Genomic DNA, 23,256 nt, shown 5'->3' with positions numbered 1-23,256 from the left:
TTAACCCTGCTCAGAACCAGTCTTCAACTGTGGAGTCCATGTAGGCAAAGGCAAACGGTGTATGTGTGTGTGTGTGTGTGTGTGTGTGTGTGTGTGTGTGTGTGTGTAAGCCAAAGACTGTGTGGTCAGCCATTTAGAAGAGATATCCACCCTACCATAGATTCCCATCAGTAACCAGGGACAAACATCCAGCCTTCTTGTAACCTTGACAAGCAGGCTCTGACCTTGTGGACCAGTGCTACTTAGGACTGGCAAGGATAGCTGGCTCATATCTCTTCCCCATTCCTTTGCAGTGAGGAAGAGGAGGCTGGCAGACCTGACGGGACCCATTATTCCCAAGTGCCGTAGTGGTGTCTAGTGTGCAAAGGGAAGCCCACGCCTGTGAACTGGACATGTTCTACCGATAATCCATGTTCCCCAGTGGAGACCAGGAGGCAAACGCTGGCGTGGAACTCTTGTGGTTAAGTTCTTTGTGCACTAAGGTTTAGGTTAACTAGCGACTGTAGTCGGACCTTTTATAAAATATGGTCAATGTGAAATTTTCTTTAGTCACAGAAGTTCAGTCTGGTTATTATTTAAAGTGAAGAAGCCCTCAAACTGGCAGATCTTGCTGCAGATAGCATGACAGTGGCAGTGAGAGCCCAGAAGTCCCCTTGGTGGCCATGCTTTGGTGTTTAGGTGCACTTACAACATGGGACACATCAACACAGAACACTCATCCCAACTAGTCTGGAAGCGCTGTAAAATACTTTATTACAGGTCTGGTCACAGCAGCTCAGTAAAAAGAACAGATAATCATGATTTTTCAACCCCACTTGAAACTTTAACTTCAAGATTAAAGCTGCCAAATTGATTCCAGGATCAAACCCCTTCCCCCCAAGAATGAAAGACAAGCTACAGAATCTTCTAAGAGTCAGAAAGATACAGGATTCCTTCTGCCAGGTAAGAGAAGGGGGAGAAAAAGGCAACGGTGAAATTTCAAGTTTTAAAATCTACCAGCCCAGGCAACAGACATATTCCTGAGTGCTCTGTCCGAACACCTGGCATATACTCACTGCAGTCAGAAATCACTCTGTCTTTATTGAATGCCAACTTCATGATGGATGAAAACCTTTAGCCACAGGAAAACATCTTCCTATACCTCAGTGGGCAAATGGCTTACGTGAGGCCAGCGCCACTGGGAGAATTTCCAGTCCACTGTGGCTATGGCACATAGCATAGCCCTGCTTACAGACACCAAGTGCCTGCCTGGTCACTTAGGAGACAAATCACAGAGCTCTTGCCTACAAATGACGCCTCTGAAGGACAGCAGTGTACAACATCCAAACGGCAAGGAATTAGGAGCTCCTGGCCAAACAACACAAGTGATTACTCTGAACCCTAATTTCGGCGTTCCTACTGGATCCCTTTTTTAACACCATGGGAGTCAGTAAAAATGCTAAAACACATTGTTCTTGTGCCTTTTAATAGACCACAGTGCCAGTTAAACTAGTATTTTTGTTTGTTGCTTTGGGGAATGATTTTCCTTAGGGATCCAGCCAATATTACAATAATGACAAGGCTCAAAAGCTGTTGAGCACAGCCCAGGGGGCTTCTGACAAGGAGAAGCCCTGCACACTGAACTGTAACGCTGTGGACAGTACAGGGTAACTAGCAGTGACGCCAGGGCCTCACCACTGACAGTGTCTAGTGAGACTGCACATGGGCCCAGGAGTGGCACCAAGCTGCAGGGACGGCCAGCCCCACTCAGCTTCTCCTTGAGACACAACTGCAGCTGCATTCTGCACCACTGGAAACTGCAACATAATATTAAAGCCATTGGTCTATGTGTGGCTGTGTGTGCTTCTTAAAACTCGTATGATGGGGACATGAGCCCAAAGGTCGGAAGGCTAGAGAGCTGCTATGCTGAAGGACCTCACTAAGCCAGCATCTTGTGTCCCAGATGTCCTAAAGCACGCTGCTGCTGCTGCTCATCTGGATCCCCAAGGAACACTCAGAAGCTAAGAGGGGATGCTGGGTAACGCAGGGCTGTTAGGGGGACATCTTTCAAAGAAACCAAATCTATAAAAATGTAGGCCACTTCTTTAAGACTGCCTCTGTCAGATGAGCTGTCAACGTGAACTGGGAGCTGGCATTTTCTGTGAAGGGACAGAGTACAAATACTTTAGACTCTGAAGGCTACGTGGTCTCTGGCCAACTACTCAGTAGTGCCATGATCATATGTAAAGGAATGGGTCAGGTTGATTCAGTAAAGTCTTCAAAGCAGGAAGTGGCCAACGCTACAGATTACAGATCTCTTCGGGCAGTTAGCGAAGAGACTGACGCAGTGAAAGGTTGGAGCTGACCTGGTTTAAGAGTCCACACCCAGGGCTCAGCTTCTCTGCTTTTGCTGCCAAGGCAAAAAGGTTTGCTGACAAGAGCAATGTCTGCTACCCGGCTGCATGGCAGAGAAGACATGGCGCAGCCGAGCTCAAGGCTCTTCCCCTCAACGTCCTTGGGATCCCACACGGATCACCTCTTTTCCAGGCTCTAGCATATTCTGAATCAAAACAAGCAGGTTAGGTAGCTAACACTGGACTCCCTGTCCCCTTTGCTTGAGGCCATCTGACCACATGAAAGTTCCCGATTTGTTTCTACAACCTTGACAATCTATGCATGGACACTGAAGCCTGCACTGTGAAGCTTAGGGAATGCTGAAGATGCCACACAGCTTCACCAGCGTCAGGCTCTGGCTCCAGGCTCACAGGGTGTCATGCAGGCTGCTCCTGTGGGATGCGTGGTCTCCGGGCTGTACACTCACATTCTTCTTTAAAACTGTCCTGGGCAGGGCCCGACGCCTGTTTGCCCCCTTTGTCTTGACACATGATGCAACAGGCTGTGAATCCTTGTCCTTGACAGGCAGAACAGGTTAAAACGAGCTGGCGGCATTGTGGAGTAGAACAGAGTCTATATTGGTCCCACGGGGCTCCACAGTATGAACATTCTAGGGAAGAAAGAGTTTTATTAGTCTTTCCCCGCTCCACTGCCTCTCCACACACCCCCTCTGTCTCTCTGTCTCTCACACACAGAGGTGCTTATCCAGTTCCCAAATACAACCCTAAGTTCACTACTTTTTTGGTCCAAGGGAATGTTTCCAAGTCAAGCAGGGTGGCAGCAACTATCACCTCAGAACTTGGGAGGCTGAGACAGGAAGATTGCAAGTTCAAGGCTGGCCTGGGCTACATGCACAGTGAGGCCCTGTCTCAGAATAGAAACAAACAGATCAAAAGGAAATAGCACTCCTATCTTCTAGGAAAGAGAAAAGCCTCTGCTGGGGGAGGGGTAGGTGTGGAGAGGCTTCTGGAAACTGTTCTGACTTGCCTTCACCCATCCATTGTCCTTTTTCCCATCTGAAAAACAGGTTCATCTCTTTCTCATAAGCACTTCTGAAAACACCTTATTACCCACGTTACACAGGCTCTCCCCGATATAACCTCCCTGCCCAGGGGGACCGCACACCTGAATACAGATGACCTCACATCTCATCCACCATCTCTACCCCAGGCTACCACCTGACTCCCCAACTGCACCTTATCTTCCTTTTCAGCCTGTGTTTCCTGGCCAGCTTATCTTCCAAAATACCACAGTTCCCCTTGCTTGACTATGCTACCTTTGGGCTTTTTCTTACATTAAAAGTCACATGCAGATATTCAAGTCCTGCAGGTATTTCTTCTATAAAATCCCTCATTTGCTTTTTACTTACTATTTGAGGTTTAAAATAAGACAAATATTAGACCACCATAATGAGTAAAGAGATCAGAAAGGTAGACAGGTAAGATGGCTCAGTGGATAAAACAATTACTACCAAGAATGATAGCCCGAGTTCCATCCCCATGATCTACATGGTGGAAGGAGAGAACCAATTCCTGTAAGTTGTCCTCTGACCTCCACATGTGTGTTGTAGAATGTACATGAGCACATAAGTAAATGTAATTTTTTTTTTTTACAAAGACCAGAAAGGAAGGAGAGAAGACAAACCTTACTATCTAAGAGGCCTGTGTTCACAAGTGTTCTAGAAACTGTAGGAGCCATGAAGGTTGTCTGCCTAGGACTTTTTCATCCAGATACTACTGAACTGCAGTACTCAGGGAAACTTGCCTTCTGGAGGACTGCCTCTCCTTCTCCTCCCTTCTGTGTGGGCCCAGCACTGCCGGCCAACTATAAGCAGTGCAGCAGCCACCGCACGGCCTGCTCCTGCTCTTCCATTCTCACCTTCCCTCAAGTGCGCACTTGGGGACACGAGGGCATCTGACTGTGGCATCTGTCACCCCACTGATTGCCAGGGTTGATTTGGCTGATCTGGCTGCTTAAGCAGGTGTCCCCGTCCTCCCTCATGGCTCCATGTGTCCCAGCTCATGCTGCAGCTCAGCTGATGAGGATGACTTTCCCCATACAAAAGAGGACAAGTCTCTGGCCAGCTGCTGTGCTCTCCTTAGGGCCTCTAAACAAGCCCCCTAGTGTGCACTTGTGTCCACGGCATCTAATTCTTACTCTTCTGCCCTGGGTTTACTTGGCAGCCTGTTAATGACTACGGACCTTGTCTATGAGAAATAATTTTAAATGAATAAAATCAAATGCACAGCATTACAAAGGAAATCAATTGTATAGAAATAAGAAATAGCAAAATAGTTTTCAGACTGTGTGATACAACAAGAGCTGAGTTACCTGTAACATTAAATAAAGAGTTAGTGGGAGGCCTGACTACGTCCAGTGGGAGACTGCGGTATGACGCCGTGCTAAGTTCCCTACGGCAGCAGCAGCAGCAGCAGCAGCAGCAGCAGCAGAAGGATGTGGCAGTATTACGAATTCTATGGCGACAAAGACCTAGGACGTCTGGCACAACCTGTCCACTGCCTGCACTTTAAAGGACTTGCCTACTCAGTATACAGCATGGCCAGGACCATCTGATGCCTGTTTAATTCCTGCATCTCCAGCTGCTGGGAAACAAAGGGGTGGCACAGTGACCTCCACTTCTCCATGTCATGTTCAGGTCCTGGCAGCCTTCTCTGAGCAGCGAGTGTAGAATGGTGAATGATTCTGACCTGACACAATGTAGGCTCTGGACCTGGGCTGACTTACCTGATACCACAGAACTGTTGTAGGCCAGGGCAAACCGCTCATCAAAAACAAACAGCTTCCCTTTGTAAAACCCATCAGGAAACTCTTCCAGGTATTTGTGGATGCCACCCTTGAGCTGAAACACTTCCTTACACACTCCCTGGATATAGACAAAAAAATATCAAGATGTTGAAAGAAACAAAGGGACTTGGAAGCAGCTCTATGGTGGTGAGTGCCCAGCCAGTGCAGCCACACTGCCTGTGCCCATCAGTCAGGGGCTCCCCGTGGCCTTCCGAGAGTGTGGAAAATGCTGACCAAAGGGTCAAAGAACCACCTGGCCAGACCTTGCCTTCTGGGGAGATGGGTGATGACAGCAGTTGGGCCCTTCACCTTCTAAGATCCTGGGAAGCCTAACTATTTTTGCTACCCCTAAATATAGGAGGGCATCTGTTGGGACATGTAATGTTACTGAATTTGCTCTTCTTGGGATCAGGCACACGGATTAAGAAAGGGGAGCCACTCAGCTAAGCTTGCTCTTCTGTACTTAATGAGTCTTCAAGACCACTAAGTGCTGGAGACTTAAGAAGCTTGGGTTTAGATTTACAAACCCCATGCTGGAGCTGTGCCAGGAAAGTAAATCCTTCAGCCGGCTAGGGGAGGAGGGGCTGAGCAGGGGTGAAGGGGTGGGAGTGAGGGTGGGAGGCTCCATAACAGGCTGGTGATGGTGGAGCTGGCTCACCCATGTGCTGGGCCTGCAGAGGCTCACCTTGGCTCTGAGGTATGCAGAACCCCGCTCGCAGCGGATGCCCCCAGTGCAGTACATCAGCACCCTCTTCTGCCTGAAAATGTCAAGGTTTTTGTCAACGTAGCTAGGGAAGTAACTGAATTTCCTGATGTCTGGTGCTAAGCAGCCCTGGAATCGTCCCTACAACATAGGGACAGAAGGAAATGATTAGAAAAATGTACCTGCTGGGAACTCAGTCTGTATAACAATCCCCATCTTTGCAACAGCAACAAACATTTGCTACCCAAGGTTTGCATCCCACACTTTTACCCTTTAACCTCAAGATCTGGAACTAGACACAGGACTGGGGTTGTGGGTTCCCTTCTTACAGATCCCTCAGGGGAATGGTCTAGGTTACAGTGGCAGCTACAAGGTCAGTAGCACATGCCAACGGGAGGTTCATGGTAAACAAAATCACTTTATATGCCAAGATTTCTTTAACAGACTTAGACTTTCTCAACAGACTTGGAGTTTAGGACTTACGTTCTCCCTGATGCTGCTGGTACAGGAAGGAGACTGATGTGGCTAAAGGTTCCACACGGGACATACACTGTGCTGTGCAAGGCACACCCACCCTTTCACGCCACTCAGTTCTGGCGCTTACTTACTATTTTGCTTTCATAGAAGTTTCTGCAGTCCAGTAGGATAGTATCACCCTGTTCCTGATTTGCCTGTGATAAAAACTTTTCTATTTCTTTATGAAATTCACCAGGGGATAAATGGATTCCTAAAATCAAGCCAAACAATTACATTAAAACAACAGGGAGATCTAATCACAACTGTCCTGACCTGACTGAAGCGCTGACTCAGCTACTTCCCACCTAACCCTCCTTTCATCAATTACCATGGAAACAAATGACACTATCTGACCATCAGGATAAAATGTCCCAGTCCCAGGCATCGCCATCTCCTTGCTCTAACCTGAGACTACAGAGCTCTAACAGTTCAGAAATAAGAAATAAGGTTTTCTTAAACCACATGCTTGGGGATTTATTTGGAGTGCTGTTCTGGTATGTGCGGCTGTGGTCACGAGTGAGTCAGGAAATGGACAGTGTCCTACTGTCAATGTCCACAAAGGAGCTTCAATACATTCAGGATTCACTACAGTCTACAAACTGTCAAGTAACAAAGTTGACCCCAAATTCAAGGCTAGAACCTCGGCTTAGACTAAGGTAGTTGAGAGCATGATGTTATGGAAAGTTTGAGCTTGTGTAAAACTATTATCAAAAGTTTTGCCTTTGATAATAGGTAAGAAGAATGTATCTAAATTTGTGTACACGCAAAAGGGAAAAAGGTGGGTGGAAAGGAAGTGAGAGGAAAAGAGAAGCCATACATCAGGAGAGACAAGGGTGGAGAAGGAACTCTAGTCTGTGAGCTTTGTCTCCAGACCCTCAGGACAGAAATCCCAGCATCTTACCAATTGTGAGCATCGGGAGCCTGACTCTATTGGGCATGAATCCCAACAACCGCTCGATAACTCTCCAAACCTGGAGAGCACAGTCTCGTTTTCTAACTCTCAAAGCTACAATTATAGAATGTAACCAGGTCTGATGCTACTCAGGTAGCGTCACATAATTGCATGGGTCCCAAAACAATGATGTCAAAAATGAGGTTCAGAACTGTGATGAGAATCATGGAAATTCTCTTTGCCTTCTCCAGGCAGGGAGTTTCAGGAGCCAAATGTGTTCCCTGCTTCTGCTGTTACTACTGCTGCTCTTCTGGCAGAGAGGGTCCAAACAGAAAGGGACCCAGATGGACATGTTGACAAGAGGTCCCTTTAAACCACCTGCTTGAGCTGAAGGCAGCCCAGGCCAGTCTCCCCTCAGCTCCCAAGCAGTGTTCTGCCACACCAAGGAGAGCTGCTGTCATACTGCCTCCTGCTAAGATGGGGACACCAAACAGAGACATCCCTACCTGGGTCCTATCTCTTTGTGCATGAGCCTATTCTAAGATGCTTGTATCTGACCCCATTTCCCTTTAACTTAACTCTTGGCCTTCTTTTTGATATTTACCTATTAAAAATGAATACCTGAGAGGCAGACGGCCCTTTGTTCTTTGAGAGAAAGCAATACTACCTAGGAGGCAATCGTGTGGGTGGAAGGAAAGAAAGGGACTAAACCTGATAATCAAGGCTCTGACACAGAGCTGTCAAGCACAGATGTCACTAATCAGTGTGGCTGACAGCTACCTGAGTGTACTCTGAGGAAAGTGACCGTAAGTATGACATACACACTGTATCTCAGGGACTTAGTATGAAAAAAGTAAACAAACTCACTAATAGTTTTCTATTCAGTACATACTGACATGCACTGGACAAGTTCTGTTAGCTCATTTCACCTATTTCCACTTATACTAGAAGCTGAAAACTAATGTAATGGGGCTCCCATATTTCTACAAAACAGCACAGCTCTCACTTTAAATAGCAATCTAGGGAGATCAGTGAGCAGAGGACCACCCTATCGGGATAGAGTTAGTACTATTCCAAGACTGAAGAACTCTACAGACATAAGAGTGGGTGCCTTCAAAACCAACCTGCAGGGTAAGCAAGAAGGCTCAGGTAAAGGAACTTGCCTCCAGTCTCATGACTTATCCTCTGACTTCCACATGCTCATTGCAGCCTGTAAGCCCACGTACACACTCACACACATATATGAGTGTATCTCCAGGAGATACAGCCAGCTGAGGACTACCCCATGGGATACAGTTAACACTATCCAGATTCTGAGAGACTCTACAAAACAAGTGACTATGACAATCTGTAGAGCTGAATATATAAACTTAGAGACTTTTTTTTGCTGTTGAAGAGATCTTACTTCAATCTGTTTTCTGTTTGTGTGGAGGTCAGAGGACAAGTTCAGGCATCAGTGTTCTCCTTCCATCTGTGTGCCCGCTGGCCTGAGCCTCAGTCTCCTGTGTCTGATTCCCATCTCATAGCAGGAGACTGCGACTGTAGATGTGCATCACTGGACCAGCTTTACATGGGTTCTGGGGACCGGAGCTTAGGTCCCCACTCTTGAGTGACAAGTGCTTTACTCAGTGACCCATCTTAGCTCCTCTTATTTAATCCTAATAGAAACTTAATCATGACACAACTGGGAATTCACTGACAAGATATTCATTAAGGGGCTGGAGAGATGGCTCAGAGGTTAAGAGCACTGACTGCTCTTCCAGAGGTCCTGAGTTCAATTCCCAGCAACCACATGGTGGCTTACAGCCATCTATAATGAGACCTGGCGCCCCCTTCTGGCTTGCAGGCTCATGTGGAAGGAATGCTATACACATAATATAATAAATAAATAAATATTAAAAGTTTTAAGAAAAAAAATGAAAAATTTAAAAAAAAAAAAAGAAAAAGATATTCATTAAGTAATTACTGCTAAGATGTTTTAGACATGGTTACTAGTAAAACTTAACTGTTAATCCTTTAGAGGTATCTACTGAAGCATTTAGGAGTGAAATAATATAGCACGGAGGTTCTCTTTAAAGTGACCTGGGGTGAGAGAAAGGGAAGGGGTCAGAGGACAGACTGCCATGGATGTGTAGCTGCTGAGGCTGCTGAGTGAGTATATGGAAGTTCATTCTATTATTTCCCCTACTCTGGTTAATGTTTGGAAATTTTCATGGTAAAAAGTAAAACAAAACCAAAAATCCCCACCACACAAATACTTTTCAATAATCTATAGCAAGCACAGGGAAGCAGGGGTCGAATGTTCAAGAACAATGCTTTGGTTCTGAAAGCTATTTGCTTACCATGGTAAAAGCCATGTGCTGTTTTTGCTGATGAACTATTTGTAGGTAATAACCACATGGCTTTCAAATTGCTCTCTCTGGAAAGGGGAAACAACTTCTTGCTAAACTATCACCAAGAAAAATGTGCTGGTGGGTCTAAAGTGAGCCTTTAGTTACCATAAGCACCACAGATGCCTGTTTAAGTCCTGGATAGGCAGAGTTAGCCACCCTACGGCTATTTTAAATAGAAGACTGACTACAGTTTCTGCTGGTCAGTGTCTTTCTAGTTTGTCTATGACAGAAAGCACAGTTCTTTAAAACATAAGCATACCGGGATTCTTGTAGGAGACCTGGCTGGGGCTGATCCCCATAGGCACGATCTCTTCAAACACACCAACTCGCAATTCTGGGAAGCAGTGAGCTCCTCCTTTGCTGCTCTAGCCAAGGAGAAATAAGACAAGGTTAACTTCTCCCACTGCCAGCCAAAGACAAGTGCCAAATGTAAGAATTATGGTCTGTTTTAATAGTGTGATAGTTGAAGTTTTAAACCTCAAATTAGGAGAAAAAAGGAACTGTCAATGGAGATAAAGCTGTGGTCCAGAATGTTCCAGATGATTCAACGTTAATAAATGCTTACTGTGACATTTCCACATGCAGGAACATTGTGTTTGTATGGCTATGTACATGTAACTCGGCACCACTGAGCCATTCACATGTGATCACACAGCAGGCAGCTTTTGCTCTGGAGCAATGACAGCTAGTGTCTTGCTGTGATCAGCATAAGAATTAGTGAAGTGAGTGAAGTGCTCTTGCCAGCTTATTACTTACTGTGATGAAGCATAAAGTTCTTAGACATACCACCTTTGCTGAAAGAACCACAACTTTATTCTCATGTGGTGTCAACTTTCTTTTCAGGTTTCCTAAAACCATAGTCCCCTCTGCCTAACTACGCTCTGCTCTATAACAAGCCAAGGCAGTTTATTCATTAACGTTAATCACAGCATACAGAGGAGACTCCAACATCAGTACCTCACAGAGATCTGAGAAAACAGTCTCTCCAGTAAAAACAGCTTGTTTAACTGTAACATCCTTCTAGGAAGGGAGACTAGGGTCTAGGAAGGGTACTGACTGATCCAAGGTGACACAGTCACTAGATGGAAACAGTGACAAGCACGTTTGGTTTACTGCACTGGCTTGGAACTCAAAGGGAAAGGAAGGCATTTGTCCGGCTCTGTACGCACCCTTCAATGGCCCACGAAAGCAGACTGCTCTAGCTTTAGTTCACTTTCTTTTTCTCTTACCTTAAAATCTTCCTCACACAGGTAATCCTTAAACAACGGGCAAGAAAGCATGACTTCCACGTAGAGTCTGGTGGCCACTTTACTTCCTCCAACAGTTCCATTGATTCCTTCAGTAGCGATCCGAATCTGAGACACAGACGGTGGGAGAAGGGTGCAAAAAAGGCAACCAAAACAAATTTTGGTGAGTCCCAGGAAACTGAAGGACACACTGGAGTGTGGAGAGCACTATGGTAGCTAAGCTGTGAAGGAGGGGCCTGGCCCACCTGGTGCTGCTGGAGCAGCTCTAACAAGACTATTCTGTGTGGAGAGCAGATTAAATGGAGGGTGGACTGGGGGCTGGAGGCTTGTCTGGAAGTTACCACATGGACAAGACAGAGTGGCAGCGTGGTCTAGGGTGGCAGAAGAGAAGTAAATGGAGTCGAGGATTATTGCAGGCCAGGGTGTGGTGAGGAACTGAGTGGGGCGAGCAGTACCAGTACTTGTCAAACACGGGTGTGGAAAATGTCACTGACCAATCAGTTTATTAATAACTGGGGTGTGGAAGAACCTCAAAAGGTTTCTACTTCACTTCCTTCTGACTTAAATTTTGAAAATTATTTAATAGACATATACATGGAGAATAGATCACAAACAGCATTTTGCAAAAATAAATGCTGTCCTCTCATGCAGAGATGAATATTACCATCTGGGAATATGCTTCCTCTTATCTTTACACACATACACACATACATACACACTTGTGGGTATGCTAGGAACATGCAGTCTTCCCTTTATTCGACATTCTCCAGTCCTTACAGAGTACCCGGTATGTGCTTGCACCAGCACTGAGACTACATCAACTGAGATAAAGCTGCTGGCCCCATGAGGCCTTGTGCTGTGAGTGAGACAGGTTCCACTGTCAGCTGCGATAGTCTCTGAGCAGGTGCACAGGCAGAGAGTTGTGAGGACAATTTCCATTGTACTTCTGAGGAAACAGCACTGGAGCGGCACTCTAAGAGGGCATAAGGCGTGTCCAGGAGGAGAGGCCTCACAGAAGAGAAGGAGGTACAAATGCCAGTACCTGAGATGCTGAAAGACCTGATTCTAGGAAAATCGATGCTATACTTCGAAATCAAACCTACATGTGAAGGCTTTTGAGTACAGAACATCTCTCTGTCTCAGCTATCAGCAAACTGTCAGCATACAGATGTATCAGAACACAGCCATATCTACTCCTTTAAGTACCACGCATGAATGTTTTCAATCTACAACAGTAATGAGTGTTGTAGGAGGCAACTTGCTCGTTTCCTGGCTGCTCAGACTTGCAAAATAATCACACAGAAACTTTATTATTTGCAATACTGTTTGGCCAATAGCTTAAGCATATTGCTAGCTAGCTCTTGCATCTAGAATTAACCCATTTCCATTATTTTATATTTAACCATGAGGGTTGTGGTCTACCGGCAAGGTTCCAGCTGACAGCTCCCATCATTACTCTCTGGCAGCTACATGGTGTTTCCTGACTCCTCCTTCTTTCTCCCAGCATTCAGTTTTGTCATTGTCTGTCACGTCACCTTCCCTCTCCCCTATTCCCATCTAGCTCTACTCTACCCTATCACAGGCCAAGGCAGATTCTTTATTCATTTAACCAATAAAAGCAACACAAATAAAGAAGGGAATCCCACATCAAATGAGTAGAGGTTTTTTGTTTTTTGTTTTTTTAAACAAAGCCTAAAATATTTACTATATGACCCTTTAGGTGTAGTTGACTGACTCCTGGTCTATAAAAATAACATATTAACAGCTGTTTAATACTTCACTAGAATGCCAAGCAGGATTTCCCTTATTCTGAGAATGGGAAGTGAAAACTACCACAAAAAGCACAGCTCCTGCAGTCCAGAGTTAAGGGCACAGGATAAGGCTGTGCAGTGTATGTATGCAGCAGGGCACATGTGTAGCAGGGCTTACCTTGCCTGTGAGGTGCAGGTGCTGGCATAGAGCTGTCTGCCAGGCACAAATCCAGTGGGGGTCCTCCAAGTCACAGTAGCAGTAATACAGGAGTACCTCCCCATCCCCGTTGCTCTGGTCACTACAAAAAGAAAGTCAGAGGGCAAGAGCACCTGAGTCACAAGGAGGTCACAGTTCCCAGTAAATCTATGCAGAAATGGGAGAAGGCAAAGATGGAACAACTCATACCTGTGTTCTTATTATTCTCCTAACATTCTCTTTCATATTTTCTCTACATAGGAGAGTGTCTGCATAGGACTTACTTCTTACATTACAGAAAGCAAATCTGCTTTACTGTCCTCACTTACCACTCACACCCAAGAGACAGATATTATTAACCCCTTTATGGCAAGCTGGAAATGAGTCCACTGTGACTTATCCTCAATCAGAAGACAGCATCTGGTTTGACTGGCCACGATGATTGGCCATTGATTCATGATGAAAAAGTTTGACTTCCATTTTTTCATATTCAGCATGTGGAATAATGCATTCTCCAAATAATCTTTTAAAAAACATTTTATGTATTTACTATGTTTATGTATAAGATGTTTTGCCTACATGTATGTCTGTGTATCATATGCATACAGTGCCCACAGAAGCCAGAAGAGGGCATCAGATACCCTTGAGTTAAAGACAGTTGAGCCACCAGGTTTATTCCGTGGAAAAGTAGTCAGTTCTCTTAACCACTGAGCCATCTCTCCAAGCCCTTCCCATCTTGATGAATGATTTATCTGTCTGAAAGTATAGTTCTGAATTCATCAGTACATGGACCAAACAAATCTGTTGATTCTTGCCTACTCCATTTATTTAGACATTTTAAATCAAAGTATAACTTACAATGAAACTCAAGCATACATTCCCATTCAAACTCTCAGAAAGAAGCTTTCTATCATTACAGAACGGCTTTGCCCTCCACTCATGCAGCCACACACAGACTCTTCTGTGTGGCTTCTGGCCTCTCGGCATAAAGATTTGACAAACCATTCACACACAGCCTTGTGTCAACCACTGTCCATGGCTCTTGCTGCACAATGCTCTTTTTTTATTTTTTTGTTTTCCTGTGTGACAGCCCTGGCTGTCTTGGAACTCGCTCTGTAGATCAGGCTGGCCTTGAGCTGAGATCTGGCAGCCTCTGCCTTCCATGCTGGGATTAAAGGTGTCCGGCAATGCTCCATATTCTAACATGGCTGCATTCATCCTTTCATGCTCCTGCTATCACTATTTACAATTGTTTCCATTTCAACTGAATTCCAATCCAATTGCATTCCAATTCATATTTCAAATTATTTTTATTCTTTAATCTTTGTGTGTATATGGTATGAATGTGTTTATGTGTGAATGCAGGCACATAGTGTGTATGTGGAAGTCAGAGGACAATCTTGGATGTCAGTCCTCACCTTCCACCTTGATTGAGACAGTCTCTTGTTCTTTATTGCGTGCACTCAATGCTTGCTGGCCTGTGAGCTTTTGGTGATCCTGTTCCTGCCTCCATTTTGCTGTAGGAGTACGAGGATTGTCCATAAGCACTACCATGCCTGGCTTTACAAGGATCCTGGGATTCAAATTCAGGTCCTCATATTTACAGGGCAAGCATTTCCCCAGTGAATCATTTCTCAAGTTCCTATCATTTTAAAATATAACTAGTTTATTTTTAGTTATCAGACAAAATAATAGGTTGTTTCCAATACTTTTTTATTACAAATAAAACTGCCACAAACATTCATGTTTAGGCTTTTGTGGGCATACGTTTTTAGTTTTGTTTGTTATATACTCAGGAGTGGGTCACTGGGAAAATGTCTAAATTTTAAAAAAGAACCTGCTAAACTCTTTCCTAGAATGGTGGGACCATTTCTACCCTCACCAGCAGTGACTGGGCATTTTAGTTGCTTCACCATGTCACCCGTATTTGCCAAGGTTGTTGGTCTTTCTAATTTTATCCATTGTAATAGGTTAACTGTAATATATCATTGTGGTTGGAAAATATTTTAAAAGCAAACCAAAATACAGAATGAAAAACTTACCTGCTCAGCTCATCAGGGCTAAAGCGACTTACATCAGGGAGCCAAGCAGACACTTCCTGACTAGGAGGGTTCTTCTTGTCTGTGGATGTAAGATTCTGTGAAGCATGCAATGCTGCAGTTAGCTGCTTCAGAATAGAAGCAGTCTGCTGGTAAACTTCTTCAGCATGCTGTGTCGCCACATGTCTGTGGATGCTGATCTGGTCCACAAATAGCTGCTGACAGCATCTCCACCGCTTTCCTTTAAATTCGTAAGAAGGTGCTGGAACTTGTTTGGTTTTGACAAGAAGGGCAAAGGCCTGCAATTCACATTTCAAATAGCATCATTCATTATTTAATAGGTCTAGGGGTAACAAAAGTTTCACTCAATCTCTTATGTTACTTTTCATGGGGATAGGGAGGTTCTAGTTTGGCATCCTGCCAGTCTATGAAGAATTCCAACAGCAAGAACATGGGCTTGTATTGCTTCCAGCAACCTCATACACTGACTTTGAAAAGGTAAGGTATGGCTTTGTATCCTGGTCTTCCACACCTGTGCATTCAACATCTATGTTCTTCTTCTGAATCTGGATACCTTACTGCCTCTACCTTCCAGAGTCCCTGTCCACACAGGTCTCTGAAATGGGAGGGTCCTCTGGTTCCTCTAAGACAGCAGTTCTCTACCTTCCTAAAGCTGTGACCCTTTAATACAGTTCCTCACGTTGTGGTTACCCCAATCATAAAACGATTACATTGCTACTTTATAACTGTGATTTTGCTAGTGTTATGAATCATACTGTAAATATCTGATATGCAGGATATTTGGTATGCGGCCCCAAGTGGAGAACTGCTGCTCTGTCGAACCACTTTTAAACACTCCAAAGGTCATAGCAGAGGCCCTTCTGACACCAGAAAATGCTATTTCTCTACTTGATGGTTATAAAATTACGATTTTAATGTTTCCACTTAGTTGTAAATACTGGCTCTGCTACTTGCCTTTGGAAACAAATGTGAGGAAGTTATTCAGCCTGGGGGTGCCAAATTTCTACTTGGAAAAAGTAAATCAAAGGATTACATAAATGTTAAGCATCATAATAGAATTATGCCCTTGTCTAATACAGAACAGAGAAACAATGACTCCCGAATGTTTCCCATCCTGCTTCCAGCCTCATCCATTATTTTCTATTTCTTTTACAATCTTAGTTCAAATGAACCAGTTTCTTTACTGTTCCTTAGTGTTATTTCAACACCCCTGCCCCCGGCCTAGTTTATGCTCAGCTTAGTCTCTGAAATACTCTTCTTTTGTAAGTCACCAAAATCTTATCTAATTGAAAAGATGCCCATTCTTTGAAGCATACACTTAAGGCAACTGCAGCCTAAATAAGGTAAGTATCCCTCAGGAATACCGAGGCAAGACTGTTCTAAAGTAACAACTTCTTACTGCTCATCCATCAAGATCCTTCCTGAGAATCTGGATTTCCTAGCTTTTGCAATTAAGGCTGCACAACTCTTTCCTCATGGAAGTGGCATGTTACAACTCCTCTTCTGGTCCATAAAAACCTCCCATGTATGCTCCTTTGTGTTCTCGTTCTCTCTCTCTCTCTCTCTCTCTCTCTCTCTCTCTCTCTCTCTCTCTCTCTCTCTCAGCTTTACTGGAGTGGCAACTTTGGAAATATGCTGAGGCCTGCAGAGGTAACATTAGCCTGGATTCTTGTAACCTGTGTGTTACTGAAGATGCCTCATACCCCAAATCCAAATTCCTAATGTACTCTATCCATTATAGGTATGAAGCCATTAACAAACTGGAGCCTTGGCTACCACAATTAATACATTAGAAATTTCTATAAGACTTAATGAGGAAGAACACGGAGCAAGTGTATCAACACGTGCGTCACAAAAACGAAGGGTGGTGCACACCTTTAATCCCAGCAGAGGCAAATGATCTCTGTGAGTTCAAGGACAGTCTGAGTTCTAGGCCAGCCAAGGTTACAAAGTAAGACTACCTCCAAAAATAAATAAAAAACATTAACAGAACATTTTCTTCCACATCCTACATCTAATCCATCAACTCTTATTTCCAAAGACACCAAAAATCTAACCATTTCTCCCTTGCTACCATTCCACCGACCCCAGCCACCATCACTCTTCCCTGGATTATTATAATAGCTTCTTGGCCTCCCTCTTTCCATACTGTCACCACTTGTTTTCCATTCAGTCAAAATGCTTCTTTTAAAATCTAGATCAAGCCAGGCATGGTGACATACGGATCTCTGAGTTTAAGGCCAGTCTGGTCCACAGACCAAGTTCTAAGATGGCCAGGGTTACACAGAAAAACCCTGTCTTAAAACAACAAACAAACAAAAATTCAAACAGAAACCTAGACCAGATATCATTCCACTGCTCAAAATTCCCCAGAGGCTCTCTTTCTATCCTCTAGGAAGTCCCCAATAACCTGGCTCCTTCCTCTGCTCCTACCCCATCCCGTTTCAGTTTCTTGGCTTTTGCTCAAACACAGCCTGCAGGCTTCTGTATTACACTGGATCCTTCTCCCTCCAGTGTCCATATGGTTTGTCATTCTATACATCTTCAAATCTCACCTTTTGATGAGAACTTTTTCTGACCATTCTAAGTTACAGAACAAGCTGAAATCTCTTTAAACTTCTCTAACTTTTCCCTATAACACTTGCATCATTTAATGTATTATTTATATTACTGTAGTAAAAGTTTGTGGGTATCTCTTAAAGTTCCTATTACAGCTATTACATAATTATTACCTATACATAAAGTCTTCTATAAGATGACTTGACTCTGCCATAGGTAAAAATAAAACAGATAGCAAAATATACTACCAGAAGGAAATATATATTTATCTTTCTAGAACACTACCAATTATCTAATGAAGACATCAAGAACCTCAAAATATTCAAATGTTTTAACCCATTTTAGGGACTATTCTGAAGAATGGAGCTGAATTTCAGATATATATCAGTAAAACACTGCAAGTAACAGACAGTGTTCCTTTTAAAAAAGGAAATCATAAAGTATGGAGTACTACTTTCCATAGGCATTAAATAGTTTTCAAGTTTAGTATGAAGCTTTTCATGGAAAAATGTTCCTGACATTTTACTTGAAAGCACTGGCTAGAATCAGCTGACACAATGTAGCCCCAGTGACACCTTAGGCACACTAGGAAAGACCAGAAGGGAATGCATTGGTGTCTAGCTGTCCCTCTGCCCCAGAAACTAACTGCAATGGTGTTGAGTCTTGACTTCTCTTTGCATCTCCTTCCTTCCTGGCATCTACAGCTGAGTATCACATTGTTTTCATAAACATTATTTATGGTCATTGTTAAAAAATTCAACACAAGGGGCTGGAGAGATGATGGTTCAGCTGTTAAGAGCATCGGCTGCTCTTCCAGAGGTAGGTCCTGAGTTCAATTCCCAGGAACCACATGGTGGTTCACAACCATCTCTAGTGGGATCTAGTGCCCTCTTCTGGCATAAAGATATACATGTAGGTAGAACATTCATATACATAAAATAAATAAATTTTAAAAAAGCAAAACAATAAAATTTAACACAAAATTCTCTTAACTAATTATCAACTAAAACCCACTGAGGGGCACCCAGTACCTGCAGGTGGAAGCACCGAGAACGAGCATGAACCTATGTCGCTTTCATCACCTATCCACTTAGGTGTAGAGAGGAAAAATGGGTAGATCAAATCGGACCAAGTTTGAAATTATATGCATGGGTCAGTGTATGCTCTCAGCCAGAAAGCATATAAATGGCCTATGTCTTATTGGTATCTAATTTTTTTATTGTCAACATTTTAAATATTGCTTCCCTGCTAAAATGCAAGATAAATGCTACTTTATTTTTGTGTATTTTTAATTAGTACTAAGGCTGAATTTTTTTCCTACTTTTCCTGACCTGTTAGTTTATATGTATTATCTGTTTTCCTTTTGAAAAAAATTTAAACTTTATAATTGCGGGGAGGGGCACAAGCCATGGTGCACACTTGAAAGCCAGAGAACAACTCTATGGCATCAATTCTCTCTCCCCGCCTCCCCGTCTACATGGGCCATGGGGCTGTGTCAGAGGTGAAGCACATCACTCATGGACCTCCTTCACCTTGGGTAGACTGGGTCTACCGTCTGCAGGGTGGGGCTTTTTTAGTGTTTCTTAGAGCTGATCTTTCATGGCAGGCCAGAAGAAAAGGAGATGGTACTGTTAGCACTGTGGTTTCCTTCTCAATCACTGGCGAATGAAATGGGAGACCTAGCAGACAGTTCCCTCTACTATCCAAATGAAATGAACAGAGTTGGTAACAGAGCATCAGCACTGTGGAGAACGTGCGACATGAACACGGCTTTTCTTCCAGGACAGTCTTCCGAAAGAAAGCAAACTCTAAATCTCATGGAAGGAAATATGAGTCAAAGCCAAACTGAATCCATCTACAAAACAACTCTTATTTATAATTTTCAAGAACATCATGGCTATGACTTGAGAGAAAAATTTAGTGTTCTAGTTTAAAGACCAAGCGAAATATGGTATTGTGTGCCTGTAACCCCTTGCCGGGCACTCAGATCATTGGAAATGCAGGTATGAGTTCAAGGTCAGCATTGGCCAAAAAGGAAGGACTAAGGTGTGGCAACCAAACCCAGGGAGTGGGTGCTGTAACCAGCTCAGTTTCTGTGGAACCAGGTGAGCCTCCTGTATTGAGATGAATGGACAAGGCCAGCATGTGCATTATTTATAAAATCCTTCTCACATTTCTCTAAGTTTGAAATTATTGCAAAATAATACTGGTACCCAGCACTCAGGAGGCAGAGGCAGGCAGATCTCTGTGAGTTCGAGACCAGCCTGGTCTACAGAGCTAGTTCCAGGACAGGCTCCAAAGCCACAGAGAAACCCTGTCTCGAAAAACCAAAAAAAATAAAAAAATAATACTGGTAAAGGACCTCTGTAACCTCTGAATTTCATTTTCAAGGAAATCTTTATAAGACTATGCTGTGGATTATGCTCATTGTTAATAAAAAACTGACTAGCCTGTAGCTGGGCAGGAAGAGATTCCAGACTGGGAGAATTCTGGGAAGAGGAAGGATGGAGTCAGAGAGTTGCCTGCAAAAGCAGAGAAGCAAGATGAGAATGTACCGAGAAAAGGTAACAAGCCATGTAGCTAAACAGAGATAGGAATTATGGGTTAATTTAAGGGTAAGACTTTGCTAGTAATAAGCCTGAGCTACGGACCAGGCATTTATAAGTCATATTAAGCCTCTGTGTTGGTTATTTGGGACCAGGCAGTCAGGACAGGAACAGGACACGTCTGATTATAAGACTGATTGAAGAGCTGGGCGGTGGTGGCACATAAAAACAAAAACAAACAAACAAAAAAAAAACAATAACAAAAAAGACTGACTGAAGGTGGCAGCTGGGAAATTAGAGAGATATTTATTCTTCACTGACATAGAGACAAAAAGAGGCTCCCTAAGAGAACTACAGGCTGAAGGTGAGAAAGTCAGCTCTTAGCTATACTTCCTTAACCAGCCAGTTTCCTAACAATGAGCCTCTGGTTCCCCGCTTTTAAGAAAAGATGAGACCAAATTCCCTGACAGCAGCAGCATTCAGCAACAACCTCACAGATGCCAGCTGCCCTAATACCTGTCCTTCTTACACGACAGTTTTGAGTTCCTGGAATTCTTTCTACAGCCAAGTGAGGAAACTAACCTTATATACATGATCATGAACACACTGACAGCAATTTTACCTTTTTCTTTGCAAATGAGTATTTCTTCTTTAGATTGCCATCTAACTCTGCTTTGAGACTGCTGCTGGGGCTAATAAGATTTGATTCTTTTAAGTCCAGATCAGCAAACTTTAAAACACAGGTCTGCAGGCTATCTTCTTCATCTGGTGAAGTGGAAGAAGGCATCTGGATTGATCAGTAGGACAGATTCCTTTCAGTCGAGTATATTCTGAGACATAAGAGAGAAAATGCAACGCTCAGCTCTTTGAGTACTTGTTGAAGCAAACATGAAGCTAATTAATCATACGAATTAGCAGTGGATGCATAACCCAAGCTGCCATTCATTTACTTGCTCACTCAATAGTATTTTTGTGACAACTATTCTTGGCCAAGGTCCCTTCTACGCACTGGGAATAGAGCAGTAAATGCAACAGGAAAAAGTCTGTCCTCTTAAGTTCACAACCTAGTGGGAAAGATAAGCCAATACATTGATTTTTTAAAAAGTCAGGGTTTAAATTTAATATTTTAAAGAAAAATAAGAAGAGTAAGGAGGCAGGTAAAAGGTCTTTTTATACACAGAGGAGAAGGAAGGGCTTTCTGAGGCTATAGAATGTCAAAGAAACATGAATTAGGAAGCTAACCACGTAAAAAACACAGGGTGACTAGGACAGTACTATGTACATCCAAAATCAACCAACACCAGTTTGTTTCTTTTGTTCTCAAATCTCAGAGCCAAAATTTCAAAGTTACTACTGCGGCCAAATCTTACTGAAATGGATACACTATAACCAATGAACTGTTTTCTTTTTAGTTACATTTTATTTACTTTGTGTCTACTTGTGCCGGGACAACTGCCACACATGGATGTGGAGAAGAGGGGACAACGTTCAGGATCAGCTCCCTCCTTCCACATTTACACAGGCTCCAGGACCAAACTCATGTCATCAGCTTCAACAGCAGGTGCTTGCTTCCCTGCTGAGCCATCTTGGCAGCAACTAATTTTTAAAATTAATTTTTCTGAGACCACGTCTTGCTGTGTAGAACAGACTGGCTCTGAACCCCTAGTAATCTTGAATTTGAGACTCCCCTTGCCTCTACTATCCAGAACACTGTACCACCATAACAGACCCTAAGCTTCGCCCTCCTTTTAAAGTTAGCAATCCGATTTGAAATGCATTCACCAGCACCCCAGTGCAAGGCCCCAGCATTTCTTGCCTGAATTACTGGTGCTTATCTTCTTGGAGGACTTTTCCAAAGGCTCAATCTACTCGGACAATCTGTACCTGCCTCTCTGAACCCAACTTGTATGTCAGACTACAGTGCCTGTGGTCATTCCTGAACGGGTCGTTTAGAGGACTTCAGCTCTCAAAGAGATGAGGCTTCCTTCTGTTCACCTGTAGATTCAGTAGCCCGCACACTGCCTTGTGTACAGAAGGTGACAAATGCTACCTAACACAACGTAGTACTTGTTGAATGAAATGAAGCATGAGTTGAAAAGTCAGAGAAATAACTCTGTAGGCACCTGATGGTCAGCCACGTAGATTTCGGAGCAGAGAGCATCACGTAAAGGAAACAATAAGCCTTGATTCCTAAACTATGAACAAGCTGGACTTATCAGAAGAACGTAGTGGTTCACACACAGCGATGGGGACAGAACCCAAGAAGACTTAGTTTGGAGTTTGCAATAAAAATTTCCGGAGAGTTGGCGGGCATATGATGAAGATGGATTGTTGACACGTATGAATGAACAGATAAAAGATATTTTTTAACAGAAAAAAGTAGGGCCGGAAAGATGGCTCAGTGGTTAAGAACGATTACTACTCTAGCAGAGGACCCGTGATTTCGCCCCCCCCCCCCCATCAGCACCCAGCATCCACATGGCAGCTCACAAGTGTCTGAAATTCCAATTTCAGGAGCTCTGATGCCCTCTTCTGGTCTCCATAGGCTCCTGCGCACCCAGGTACAAAGACATAAAACATTTCTATTTTTAAAGTCCGTGAAGAGTTTTAAGCATAGTAGTCAATAAGTTTGATTAACGGACTTGCTCTCAAAGTACAGCGGGCAGTGTCTGTGCATAAAGGGTTACACAGGAAGTGAAGGATCCAATGACTCCTCCCTAAATTCATGGATTAAGCAAACGACAGAAACGTCCTTTTACTGAAACCAGTAAGACTGAAGGAAGAGTTTCGGCCAGACAAGGACGTGGGCAAGGCAGTTTGGTGCCCAACAAAGACATCAAGGCAGAGGACACCCACATACTGTACACGTGCGTAGTGACAGAAGAACAACTGGAACTAGATCGCTCTGCACCGTCCTCATCCGTCAGCTGGGAGAAGTGGGCGGGAAGACGACCAGGAGCCGGCTCGGCCGGGCGGCCTGGCTTCCTTACCGCTGGGGAGCGGTTTGCCCTCCCGCCCGCCCACGTCTCCCGAGGCAGCTACGGCCGGGCGGCGAGAGTGAGAACACATACCCGCCGGTCTTAGGCCTTTCCTGGGTCTCCCTTCACCAACTTGGCGCGGCTTCCCTCCCTCGAGTCCACGCCCCCGGCGCGCGCGTGCGCAGAAAGTCCCTGGGAAAACGTAACCTCGCTCCGGAAGTCTCTAAAGCCGTCGGC

General features: G+C 44.0%; 2 protein-coding genes across 4 annotated transcripts in view; one reads left to right on the top strand and one right to left on the bottom strand.

Moving 5' to 3' along the window:
- Tmod1 (tropomodulin 1) overlaps positions 1-497 on the top strand; it is a 68,352-nt gene extending 67,855 nt beyond the window's left edge. The window contains exon 10 of the mRNA XM_075967282.1: positions 294-497. Within this exon, the coding sequence (XP_075823397.1) occupies positions 294-358 (65 nt within the window). The 3' untranslated portion in view covers positions 359-497. The remainder of the gene's footprint in view (positions 1-293) is intronic.
- A 231-nt stretch (positions 498-728) lies between these two features.
- Positions 729-23,193, bottom strand: Tstd2 (thiosulfate sulfurtransferase like domain containing 2). Of its 3 annotated transcripts, none has more exons than XM_075967279.1 (10): positions 23,032-23,193; positions 20,664-20,871; positions 14,919-15,214; positions 12,859-12,979; positions 10,912-11,037; positions 9,942-10,047; positions 6,490-6,608; positions 5,864-6,022; positions 5,119-5,257; positions 729-2,983 (listed from the first exon to the last, which is right to left on the bottom strand). In XM_075967279.1, exons 2-10 carry the CDS (start codon positions 20,826-20,828, stop codon positions 2,751-2,753), a joined length of 1,464 nt encoding a protein of 487 aa, XP_075823394.1. In that variant the 5' UTR covers positions 20,829-20,871; positions 23,032-23,193; the 3' UTR covers positions 729-2,750. The 3 variants fall into 3 exon arrangements, with proteins under 3 accessions (XP_075823394.1, XP_075823393.1, XP_075823395.1); XM_075967278.1 differs by having other exon boundaries at positions 23,113-23,193; XM_075967280.1 differs by having other exon boundaries at positions 22,902-23,112.
- Between the last annotated feature and the right edge of the window lie 63 nt (positions 23,194-23,256).

The sequence above is a fragment of the Microtus pennsylvanicus genome, chromosome 3, assembly GCF_037038515.1.
Source record: "Microtus pennsylvanicus isolate mMicPen1 chromosome 3, mMicPen1.hap1, whole genome shotgun sequence".
In the NCBI taxonomy this organism is placed as follows: domain Eukaryota; kingdom Metazoa; phylum Chordata; class Mammalia; order Rodentia; family Cricetidae; genus Microtus; species Microtus pennsylvanicus.
The sequence above is the reverse complement of the archived record's forward strand: the minus strand, read 5'-3'. Positions and strand labels throughout refer to the sequence as shown.